This window comes from Suncus etruscus, chromosome 13 (genome assembly GCF_024139225.1).
Source record: "Suncus etruscus isolate mSunEtr1 chromosome 13, mSunEtr1.pri.cur, whole genome shotgun sequence".
In the NCBI taxonomy this organism is placed as follows: domain Eukaryota; kingdom Metazoa; phylum Chordata; class Mammalia; order Eulipotyphla; family Soricidae; genus Suncus; species Suncus etruscus.
Genome location: NC_064860.1, coordinates 42,491,260 through 42,503,936, shown reverse-complemented (window position 1 = coordinate 42,503,936; position 12,677 = coordinate 42,491,260). Strand labels below are relative to the sequence as shown.

Genomic DNA, 12,677 nt, shown 5'->3' with positions numbered 1-12,677 from the left:
GAAATCTGGGATCATTGGACATTAGTGGCAGGGTCAGTCCTGGAACATTGTATATCTAAAGCCCAACTATGAATGATAACTTTGTAAACCATGGTGCTTTAACAAAATAAAATACATCTTTTTTTTTTTTTGTTTGTTTGTTTTGGGCCACACCCCAGTGATGCTCAGGGGCCATTCCTAGCTATGAGCTCAGAAATCGCTCCTGGTTTGGGACCGTGGGATTGAACCATGGTCGAACCTAGGCAGCCGCGTGCAAGACAAACACCCTACTGTTGTGCCACTGCTCCAGCCCCAAAATAAAATAAATCTTATTTGCCTTGGTTCATGCAACCCTTTCAAGACCCCAGGACTACCACAGGTCAAATCAGCACCATCTGACAGCTGAAGACATTGAGAGGTTAATGAACATGTCCATGATTACAAGCTAGTCAGGTGTGTTGTTTCTAAAAACCCAGGGGAACTGCTCAGAGAGTCACCCCCAAATTCTACCAGCGTGTAGCCTCTAGATGGGGGTCAATCTCCAGTCCAAGATATTGACCACTACCAGCTCCTGGTTGAACAGGCTCCTGTGGAGAATTATTATTTAACTTCAACCTTCCAAAACTGTGCCCTTCATGGTCCCAGCCAGTCCAAAGTTGCCAACACTCAATAACATGCATAAAATACAGCCAGCAGCAAATTTCCAAATCACTCTGTAACCCAGGTGGCCTGCTCTAGAAACTCAGACCCTTGGGGGGCAAAGCAGTTAAGAAAACAGAAAACTTCCATCCTAGCCAAGGAGGGGGTGCCCATTGGAACAGGGAAAGCTGAGGCTGGAATGGGGGGTGGTGGCTGTGATATCATTATTGGGAAATTTACCAGTTATAGCCTACCTCCAGGCATGCTATTACCTTCATTCTTTTTCTTTAACACTATCATGAATATAACTACTTTATTTATTTATTTATTAATTTATTTTTTACTCGAGGTTGGCTTGGGTTCTTGCCTGGTGGGAGGCTGACCCAGGTTAAATCCCTGGCATCCCATATGGTCATTCAAGTTTACCAGGAGTAATTCTTAAGTGCAGAGCCAGGAATAACCCCGGAGCATTGCTGAGTGTGGACCAAACAAAACCAAGCCTAAACAAAAAAAGCTACCACCATCAACAACAATTTTTCAAGCTGAGATATAATTCTTACTGTAAGATTCATGTACAATTATACATGTATATTTTTTTTATTTTATTTTTTTTTTTATAGAGAAACCACCAGTTTTATTCAGAGCAAAAAAATAAAGGGGGGCGGCAAATCTTTGATCATGAGAAAGAACTCAAATATAGATATGGAATCTAAGCAAACTACACATGCAATGAGGACAATAGTCTGCTAATACAACTGATTTGCTGCTGTGTTTGTCTACAGTTTGTCTAATATTAACAATTATAAACAGAGCAGTGCAACTAGTATTTTGAACAATCCTTACAGTGTTACAGTGTCAGGCAGAGCATTTCACTTCTCTTCACACCACTGGTTCTCTTTGCGTACCTGGGCTTCCTCTTCTTCAGTAAAGTCATTTTTGATATTGAAGGTCTTACGAATCTCCTCAGGTGTTTTCCCCTTGATCATATTGGCAACAGTCTTGCATGTAACATCAAGCAAACCTTTGATGTCTAAGTAGTTTGCAGCCAGAATCAGTTCAAAAAGTGTTCCTTGGTCCACTTTCAAGAATTCTTGGTCCCAAACAGGGATATCATCTGTTCGCTTTTCTTTGTTCTCATCATCCTCAGGAGGAGGGGGGTCATCCTTGTGGTGGGTGCACCACTGAATAACCTTTTTTAAAATTGCTGCATTAACATTTGGGAGAGGAACTGGGTCATCGTCTCCTTCATCATCCATTCCCAAATCTTCCAACATGGTTTTGATAGTTACAGACTGTTTGGCAATTTCCACATCAACTTCAAATATCTCTCCATCAGAACTCTGCAACTTAATAGAAGGCATGATGTTCCTTCCGTCGGGAAGAGATGGCGGGCCACGGGCAGGGTAGACGGTCCTCGCCCACGCAGCGCGGAGAACAAGGCCACTCCTATACATGTATATTTTAATATATATATATATATATTTTTTTTTTTTGAAGATTATTGGTTTGGTTTACAGTAGTTGCTGCTGTGCAATTCATTAAGTCCAAAGGTTTCCCCATCTCCATAAAAAATCCTTTTCAATTCTTTCCCCAGCCTTTGGCAAAGTATGCTTGTATTTAATTGTTTTACCTTTCTCTCCAAATTCATTACAAGTTCCCCCAGTGCTGTTACTCTCTGATCCAAAGTCATTGTCTAGTCAAGATGTTTGTTTCCTTGATGAAGCTCTTTTTTTTTGTTTTTGTTTTTTGTTTTTGGGTCACACCCAGCAGTGCTCAGGGGTTGCTCCTGGCTCTACACTTAGAAATCGCTCCTGGCAGGCTCGGGGGACCATATGGGATGCTGGGATTCAAACCACTGTCCTGCATGCAAGGCAAATGCCTTACCTCCATGCTATCTCTCCAGCCCATGATGATAAAGTTCTTAACTTTAGGGTAGTCCACTCCCAGATCATTTAAAAAATAATAATAAATAATGATAATTTAAAAACCATTTTAAGTGGCTGAAATAACAAATACATAGTGGAGTCTCTTGCCCCCACACAACATTCTCAACTTTTCTCTTCAGAAGACCCAAACTCACAGGTCTCATGTGAAACAGATCAATGGTTTTATTTGCCTTAAAACAACATCAATTTCATTCAGGAAGTGATAAAGACATCTTAGGTCTTATATTGTAACATGAGCCTTGACAGTTCAATGATGTTTCATGTCTTACAGCTAATACTCTACGAGGACATTCACAACTTGAACAGGAGGAAGAAACGGTGATGGGAAGCAAGGGTAGACACCACACCCTTAGGCTTCTAACCTAAGAATAGTGACACACTGGTGGGAAAAGATACTGTAGCTCTAGGCTCACAGCAGTGTTATTTATAATAACGAAGAAGTGCAAGTCCATTTGCCAAGCCAGTGAAATTCCATTAGAGAATGACTGAGCTCTGAAAGAGCAAATTTTGCCTTTTGCAACAACAGGGATGGAACTAGAGGTGATGGTGTGTAAAATAAGACTAGCTAAAAACCCTAAACAAAGGTGTTCACCCCACTTCCTCTTTCCAGTAATCTCTTCTTTTGGTATGTAAAAGCCCACCTGGATTACAGGACTTTCCTCTACTTTGATGACTTTGGTTCTGGATAATAAAGAGAGAGCAGTTCTGGCTTTTGGATGGCAGAGGGAGCACATGACAGAGAGAGGCCATGAAGTGAAAAGTAGACTGACTCTGATCTTAACCTCTTGGTGTATTATTTCTTCACCAGCAACCTGCTTCATCAGATCCATCTGCCTAAGGAGTTAGAAACATGGTGCCTGGGGCAGTCTCACAACTGTGTATTTTTATTTTACAGTGGTGCTCAACAAATCAGAAAGAAGATAAAAGCACTCCATATGTCAATCACTTGGACACCTAAAATAGATCAGCCAAACAAATGAACCAACATCTCAACAAAAAAAAACCTGTAAGGATTGGAGTGATAGAACAACAGGTGAGGTGCTTGATTCCTGGCATCCCATATGGTATCCGAGCACAGTCAGAAGTAATTTCTGAGTAAAGAGCCAGGAGTAAACCCTGAACAGTACAGGGTGTGGCCCTGAGACAAAACAAAAGTAAGGAGCAATACACAATGGAAGACTATGCAGCTGCAAGAAATGATGAAATAATACCATTTGCTGTAAGCTGATTGAAACTGAAAGATATCACGTTGAGTGAAGTAAACAAGGAGAAAAAAGACAAACACAGGATGATCTCACTTATCTGTGGTGTATAGATTAACTGCATGAGGAAATGTGCTGTAGTAAAGGGAGGAGCCTAGATCACCCTTGATCCTAGAGCTTAGGCAGGAAGACAGAGAAAGAAGGAAATCAAAGTGGAAAGGAAAATGAGAAAGGGAAAAAATGGGGGAACAGGGAACTTAGGTTATATCAGTGATATGGGAGAATAGTATGACTATACATTCAAAGCACAAACTCAACAACACTAAAAACATGAGATCTAAGCTGCAATCATGAAGTATGTAAAATGTCTATCAAGGGGGATGATGGAGTCTGGGAACCCTGATAGAGGTAGTTGACACTGATGGTGGGATTGTGTGGAAATACTATGTGCTTAAAACTCAACTATCAAAAACTGTGTAAATCATAGTAGGTTTGTTTGTTTGGTGTTTTTTTTTTTTGGCTACATCAGTGACGCTCAGGGGTTATTCCTGGCTATGCGCTCAGAAATTGTTCCTGGCTTGGGGAATCATACGGGATGCTGGGGGATCGAACCACGGTCCATCCTAGGCTAGCGCCAGCAAGACAGACACCTTACCACTCAGAGCCATTGCTCTAGCCCCCAAATCATAGTTTTTAAAATAAATAAAAATTTATTAAGTTTAATTAAAAAAAAAGAAGGAATGCTGGAATTCTGACATGCCTGGGTATGAAGAGTTTATTTCTTTTTTAAAATTCTTCTTATTTTTATTTGTTTTTGATTTTTTGGACCACACTTGGTGATACTCAGGGGTTACTCCTGGAATGCACTCAGAAATTGTTCCTGGCTTGGGGACCACATGGGATGCCGGATTTCGAACCACCATCTGTCCTAAATCAGCTGTGTGCAAGGCAAATGCCCTACTGCTGTGCTATCGGTCTGGCCCCAGGTTTATTTTATTTTATTTTTTGGGGGTCACACCTGGCAGCGTTCAGGGGTCACTTAGGCTCTGTGCTCAGAAATCACCCATGGCATGCTCTAGGGACCATATAGAATGCTGGGAATTGAACATAGGTCTGTCCCTTGTCAGCCACGTGCAAGGCAAACGCCCTACCACTGTGATATAATTCTAGCCTCAATAAAGAGCTTATTCTGGACCAAGATATGTGGGTCTTTCTTAGGCTTCCATCATGCCAGGAAATCTATAAACTCCAATATCTCCCTCTTACTGGCAGGACATGAATGATAATGCTTGCCTCCTAACCCCAAGACATTTCTCAGTCCATGGAAAGGGCTTTGCAGCTCAGAAACTTTTAATGGACATCACCCTCTCTTTGGAGAAACAAATACCTCTTTACACTATGTGGTGATGGAAGAACTCAGGACTGTTTCAGCAATGACTGAAGATGAAGTCAGTGTCATGGCATCCATGGGCATCTGTGCTTGTTCCTGTCACCCCAAATTTCTACTGTATTTTAAATCCAATTCTCTGTTGTTTCTGTGTAGTTTTTCCTCAACTAAATAAAAACAAGAGGTTCTAAGCTCAGAGCCCAACTGTCTGTTTATGAAGGAGCAGATAAACAAGTGTGGTTCAATTCCCAATGGAATATTAGAAAAAGGAATAGAATCCTGGCCCAGGTAAAGGCCTTCTAAATAGCATGCTGAGTGGAAGAAGCCAGGCAGGAGGGGCCATGGAAAGGATGATTTTACTTCCACAGGAAGGCGAGTACATTGAAAAAGTTGACAAGGGATTGCCAAGGGGTTGGGGGCAAGAGGTAGAGGAAACGAAGCATGATTGCTCACGAGTGTGGGGTTTCTTTGTTTGGATAATGAAAATAGTCGGGCATTATCAGTAGTGAAGGAAGCACAACAGCATAAATTTACCAAAAACCATCTACTTTCAGAGGGTGAGTTTTACAGTGTACAAGTCATGCCTTGGAACAACAACAACAACCAAAAAAAAAAAAAACCCCCAAAAAACCCAAAACAATCTACAAAGATGAAAAGATTGAGTGGCTGGAGAGATAGCATGTAGGTAAAATTTGCCTTGCATGCAGAATGTGGGTGGTTCGAATCCAGGCATCCCATATGGTCCCCCGAGCCTGCCAGGAGCGATTTCTGAGCATAGAGCCAGGAGGAACCCCTGAGCGCTGCCGGGTGTGACCCAAAAACCAAAAACCAAAAAAAAAAAAAAAAAAAAAAGATTGGCCATGAACCCTTCCAAGAGAAAGAAGAGAAGGAGAAGGAGAATGTCTGACTATGTTTTGTAGGTGCCAGTGCTGCTGTTGACTTAGCAGCCCCCAGGAGGTATTTGCTAGAATAAAAGCATTCCTGTATTGGCCTCCATCACACGCTGATTCAGGTCTTAATCATTCCTGCCCGGATTAGGAACTAAAGAATTGTGACAGTGAGAAAGAGCCTTAGAAATTCTAGTCCAAGGCACTCAGTTGTCAGGGAAGGGTGCCAACCCCAGGCGGTAGCACTGACCTGTGCCAAGTTGCTTGTGAGCAACTGAGCTGGCCCTGGAGCCCAGCCTTCCTGTCACTTGATCTTCCATGCACTCACATTCCATTCTCTTCTGACTCTCTTCTAGCTCTAATAGGATAGTGCATTCCACAGGCCTGGCTCTTCAGGAAACGCTGGTCTTTGTCACTTCTCGCTAACCATCTTTAGGTGCTGGGTTAGGTGCCTGTTGTCTTGGCCTGTACTGGGTCTATCCTGGGCCTATTCTGGGTCTGCCCTGGGCTCCTGCTTCAGCTTCAGTGAATGGTCTTGGATGACCCAACACCCCTTGTGCTTTCTATGATCATTTCTTTGTCCATGTTTTGTTACTCAATGTTGTGTATCTTTAAGTCATCTTTTCTCCTCGGCTCATAAGCAATATTTTTACAGATAGGGATCATGTCTGGGGCACTTTACACTTATTCCTTGAGCTTGGTTGGCTCAGGAGATATCTGTATATCAGCCGACACCCTTCCAGACTCTAGCTAGTCCCTGCCTGGATAAGGGCAAGGAGTTGTTCCATGAAATTCTAGCAATAGATGAGGATTTTATGCCCTTGCAGGAAGAGACAGCCTGAATATAATTTGAGGGGTGTGTTAATCTGGATAAAAGAGCTTTGCAAAAATTTCCCAAGAGATGAGATTAGCTACCCCAAAAGGCAATGTTTGGATTAGAAAGACATGTTTGTTTTGAAACAACTTTTAAAAAATTTATTACAGAAGTAACTTGTCTCATTGTTGAACATTCTGGAACTTTCAGGAAAAAAAGAACAAAAATAGAGAAAAGTCATCATTCCAACCCCTCAGGAATAGTTATTGATGATTTCTGATAGACGCAACCCTTTCTTCTTAGCAGGTACAAAGAATCCGTGTTGTTTACTGCCATGAAGAGCCACCACCCCCTTCTTGGCATGCTGCTTTCTAACCTGCTTTTAAATGAAACAGAACATGAAAATTTAATAGCATCACATATTCAAGTGGGAAGAGCTTTGTTACTGTCAACTTGCGTGATTCATTCTGATGTCACGGAGAAAGAGCAACATTTGACTATTTCTTTGCTTTTCTTGGTACAGGGATGGGAGACAAGCACAGAGAAGAGAGGACTCTGGGAACTGAAACTGGGAAATTTTCAGGTCCAGACTTTGCCAGAGAAGGTGGCATGGGGCCGGCTGGTTGAGGGTTCTTGCCAGTTTATCTTTCCCCCACTTCTGTAGAATGACTAGAAAATGTGATAGAGGTGTCTTTTCTAATGAGAGATCTTTGGGAGTTTAGCTTTTAAGTTTTTTTTTTTTTTTTGGTTTTTGGGCCACACCCGTTTGACGCTCAGGGGTTACTCCTGGCTATGTGCTCAGAAATCACCCCTGGCATGGGGGGACCATATGGGACGCCGGGGGATTGAACCGCGGTCCTTCCTTGGCTAGCGCTTGCAAGGCAGACACCTTACCTCCAGCGCCACCTACCCGGCCCCAGCTTTTAAGTTTTACTTTCTCCCATTCTCCCACCTTTGTCTTTGTACTGACTCTTTGTCCCAAAGAGTCCTCTGGGACATCAGCATGGTGCTAGGCAAAGGACAGATACTCAGAAATGGCAACCATCTTCCAGTTCATGTCAAACTTGAATTCTATATTGATCTTCTTGTAATTAAGATCCTAATACCCATCCTTAGCAACCCATTTTCTCCCCTTGAGAAGCCTATGAGGGAGATATTACTAAAGTAGGTGGAAGCCAAGTTCCACTGCTGGCCTCTGGTCCTTAGGATGTGAATTTTTTTGTTTTTGTTTTTGGGTCACACCTGGCAGTGCTCACGGGTTCCTCCTGGCTCTATGCTCAGATATCGCTCCTGGCAGGCTCGGGGGACCATATGGGATGTTGGGATTTGAACCACCATCCTTCTGCATGCAAGGCAAACACCTGACCTTCAGCCCCCAGCATGTGAATTTTTACTGATACCTTTTATGGGGTCTCAGATACCCTGTTGCTCTCAATCCATTTAGGTCAGTTGAATGAAGACATCCTCAAACTTCAAAATTCTTAAGGATTTCTCAGAGTATAGCAATCTACATTTTAAGCAATCATTTTGGGGTGATTTTTTTTGTTTGCTTGTTTATTTTTGTTTTTGGGCCACACCTAGCTCTGCATTCAGAAATTGCTCCTGGCAGGCTCAGGGTACCATATGGGATGCCAGGAATCAAACTTAGGTCCATCCTGGGTCGGCCACATGCAAGGCAAATGCCCTACCACTGTGCTGCTATCTCTCTGGCCCCTGAGGTGATGTTTGAGGGAGATGGTTGGAGAAGCATGTTGGAAGAATCATTAGTGTTTTGTCAAGCGGAGGTGGCCATGATCACACTATTAGAATCTCCATTAACCATTAGCTTGAGTGTTAGTTTCCAAGGAGATGGAGAAGAACCACAACATAGTGCAAGCTCATTCTGGGCCTGCTATGCCAAGAACTCTCTAAGTTTATATTACACATTAGCATCCTGAATTCTCTTCAGAGCCCTATTAGGCAGGTCCTTTGATTTCTCTCATTGGTCAAGGTAGTGAAACTTGGACAAACTTCTACAACTGGATGAAGTAGGCAATGGATCAAATAATCAAGTCCTATAAGCAGGTTAAAGAAACCGATTTTTCTAAGAGGCTGGGGGAAGGTAGCCATTGGGCAATGGGAGAGTAATTCCTCTGTTGAATTTGCCTGTTTCTAGATTTCCCACATGCAAATTACTCCTGGCAATTGTGCGAATGGAGATTAAAACCCAACTGTGAAAGGGTGAGATTCACCCAATGGCCCCCTTCTTCTCCTCAGTCAGAATGAGGACCAGTCTGTGGTCTTCTCTGACCTGAACGATGAACTGTTTTGGTGTTGGGGCTGTTATTCAGGGGTGCCATACATTCCTGGTGAGTCTGAAACCCTGGGTCTGATATCTGGCCTTATCAAAGAAGACACAAATAACAAATAAAACCACATTAATACTTGCACTTCAATCTTGGTAACAAAACATCAAACAACCAACAAAAAAAGAACTGTTCATCAGGGAAAATTGAATACTGACTACTGATAACTTTGTGATAAGATCTTTTTGTTTCCTTAGTTTTAAAGCATGATATGAATATTATGATGAGTTTAAAAGTGCTTATGTTTTAAAACTGAAGCTTGTGTAAATAAAATACAGGGAGCTTCTGGATTTGCTTCATAAGCACCCAATATGGGGAGGCTTGTAGATGAAATAAGATTGCTTTTAGGATGACCACTAGGCAGGGGAGTTGACATAACAGTTAGTGGTTAGACTTAAGACTTCACACATGTTGGGCAACTAGTCTATCCCTGAGATACATCCCAGGCCACTGGGATGATCATTGAAAACAGTTAAGAAATCCATAGGTGGGCCCGGAGAGATAGCACAGCGGCGTTTGCCTTGCAAGCAGCCGATCCAGGACCAAAGGTGGTTGGTTTGAATCCCGGTGTCCCATATGGTCCCCCGTGCCTGCCAGGAGCTATTTCTGAGCAGACAACCAGGAGTAACCCCTGAGCACCGCCAGGTGTGGCCCAAAAACCAAAACCAAAACCAAAACCAAAACCAAAAAAAAAGAAATCCATAGTTGTTTTTCATGCCTCTAGTTTCATGTTTGCACATTTTCATAGTAAAAATCGTTACTAATGATTGGATTTATGTTCCTTAATGTCCCTTCCCTTACCGGTGGATTTAATAGAGTTAACAAAAGCACTTAAGCTTGGTGGTGGATTCCTATCAGGAAAAGTATTTGTATATACAATTTTAACAATGGTTTCAATGCCAATCCAAGCAAGAAAGGGTTTTGGAAATTTCAGGCTTTCTCCCAAGCTGATAGGGACATGACATTGCATTGGCTTGAACCCTAACCTCCCCCAGTCTGCTTGTGTGTATTGAATTGAGCTTGATCTCTGACCCTGCCGACTCTTTGGCTAATCACTACCATCTCTTTCCAAATGATTCTTTAGAGGGGTGTCATGTACCATTCAAAATGCAATCAGCTGCACCACCCCTGCGACCTCCTTTACTCTTCTGAGCATGGAGGATGTTCTGTTATTCATCATGGAAACAAATAGAGGTTCCCAGAGGTTAATTGGATTTAGTTATTGGACTAGTTAATTAACACTTTCCTGAGCCACCCCTCCTACCAACAGCAACCATTGAACATCTAGTTTAGCTCCGATCTGGGGCTGGGCTGACATGACTCACAGATACCTAGAACAGTGTCTGTGTCTGCATTTGAGGAGGCCACACTCTTGGACAGCAAATGCAGAGCCATCTAAGCAAACACACTGAGCTTTGTGGAGGCTTTCTAGTGAGACAGGGCTTGTGCTGGGTCAGACAACATAAGCAGAAATTCATCTCTCTTGGAAATAATGGTAGAATCAGCGCTTCAGCCCCAAATATGGCTCTGTCTAGAACTACAGGTTTCTACAAAGCAATTATTTTATTTTACCTGAAACCTTCATTCTCTTGGTTCCTTTTGGTTGTTGTTATTGTTTTTTGGCCACACCTGCCCATGCTCAGGGGTTACTCCTGACTCTGCACTCAGAAATTACTCTGGAAGGTTCGGGAGACCATATGGGATGCTGAGGATCTATCTCAGGTTAGCCATGTGCAAGGCAAATGCACTCCCCTCTGTTCTATCGCTCCTGCTCCTTCATTCTTTTGATTCCTTATAACACTTGTAGGAGTTTCTTTTTTTTTTTTTTTTTTTTTTTGTGATTTTTGGGTCACACCCGGCAGTGCTCAGGGGTTATTCCTGGCTCCAGGCTCAGAAATTGCTCCTGGCAGGCACGGGGGACCATATGGGACGCCGGGATTCGAACCGATGACCTCCTGCATGAAAGGCAAACGCTTTACCTCCATGCTATCTCTCCGGCCCCACTTGTAGGAGTTTTCTTCTTCTTCTTCTTCTTCTTCTTCTTCTTCTTCTTCTTCTTCTTCTTCTTCTTCTTCTTCTTCTTCTTCTTCTTCTTCTTCTTCTTCTTCTTCTTCTTCTTCTTCTTCTTCTTCTTCTTCTTCTTCTTCTTCTCTCCTCCTCTTCCTCCTCTTTCTCCTCCTCTTCCTCCTCCTCCTCTTCTTCTTCTCCTTCTCCTCCTTCTCCTTCTTCCTCCTCCTCTTTCTCCTCCTCTTCTTCTTCCTCCTCCTCCTCCTCCTCCTCCTCCTCCTCCTCTTCTTCTTCTTCTTCTTCTTCTTCTTCTTCTTCTTCTTCTTCTTCTTCTCTTCTTCTTCTTCTTCTTTTCTGTCTTCTTAAAATCTTCCCACTGTCCTATTCTTGACACTGCAGAAAATACATCTCCCCTCTTTGTTGGGATGCAGCTAGCAAAAGATGACTGGCAAGACATTAATGGAGGGCAGAATAATAACCGAGTCTTCCTTCCTGCTTCAAGGATCTATCTAGCTTCCAGGCCTTCCCATGCCTTTGGATACAAATGACCACCTCCTGATTCTCCTCTGGCGTTTTGGCTGACCTCAGGGACACTCAGTCCTGTGTAACTGGTTTACAAAAACTCACATGGTGTTCCCCTACCACCAGGCTCACCTTCATGCACACACAAAGCTACAGATTGATTTGGGGGAGGGAAAAACACACACACACACAATCCAAACACCTTTCCCCCACCTCCATCTAAAATGTCAAATAGCTCAGCGTTGAGGGAAAAGGGAAAGCAGAAGCAAGCCTGAGTCACAGCGAGGCCTGACAAACAAAGATTGGGGAGAAGGGTGGTGAGTCAGCGCGAAAGAGCTTGGGTTGGAGGGCGCATCACGGGACCAGCCAGTAAAATTCCACTGCTCTGCTGCAGCAGGCTTGCAGGTAATTGTAAAATCCTGAGCTTTTTCCAGCTACCTCCTTACCCACTCCCCATTTAGTAAGTGGGCTCTGAGTACCCCCAGGTAGGTGAAGCAGGAAAGGGGGCCATCAGGAAGAAGAAGGCTTATTCATAAGGGCAACAAAACCATGATTAGCCGTGCGTGGCCGAGGCCCCGCAGAACCAGCCCTGCTTGCCTCTTGCAAGACAGCCCGGGAGACTGGTGGATATTCTGGAAGGGTATTGGGTTGCTAAGCAACAGCGTTGGCAGGATCCATCAAGTCCCGCAGCGTCACTGCCCTGTGCGGGGCGGCAGGGGGGCCTCACGGAGCAAGCTGCCCCCTCCCCGCTTCCTCTGCATCCCCTCCCCCCATAAAAAAACAACCCACCTTCGCAATGCAGGGAACAGGAGTTTGGAGTTGCTGCCACTCAACCCAGCCCACCGCGCATGCAGTCGCAACTCAGGACATATTGTAAGACACTGGTATTGCTTGCAAAGTCGCTCACGAGACGCAATTGAAAACACAGAATTTTTTTGTGCGTGGGGTT

The 12,677-nt window shown here is 43.5% G+C and overlaps 1 protein-coding gene across 1 annotated transcript; it reads right to left on the bottom strand.

Annotated features, from left to right (window-relative positions):
- Positions 1-1,312: 1,312 nt before the first annotated feature.
- LOC126026111 (S-phase kinase-associated protein 1) lies at positions 1,313-2,056 on the bottom strand. Its single transcript, XM_049785826.1, has one exon. The coding sequence runs from the start codon at positions 1,977-1,979 to the stop codon at positions 1,488-1,490; it is 492 nt and encodes a 163-aa protein (XP_049641783.1). The 5' UTR covers positions 1,980-2,056; the 3' UTR covers positions 1,313-1,487.
- Between the last annotated feature and the right edge of the window lie 10,621 nt (positions 2,057-12,677).

Excerpts from the sequence above, each read along its gene's own strand:
- LOC126026111 (XM_049785826.1), bottom strand. The coding sequence starts at position 1,979 with ATGCCTTCTATTAAGTTGCAGAGTTCTGATGGAGAGATATTTGAAGTT.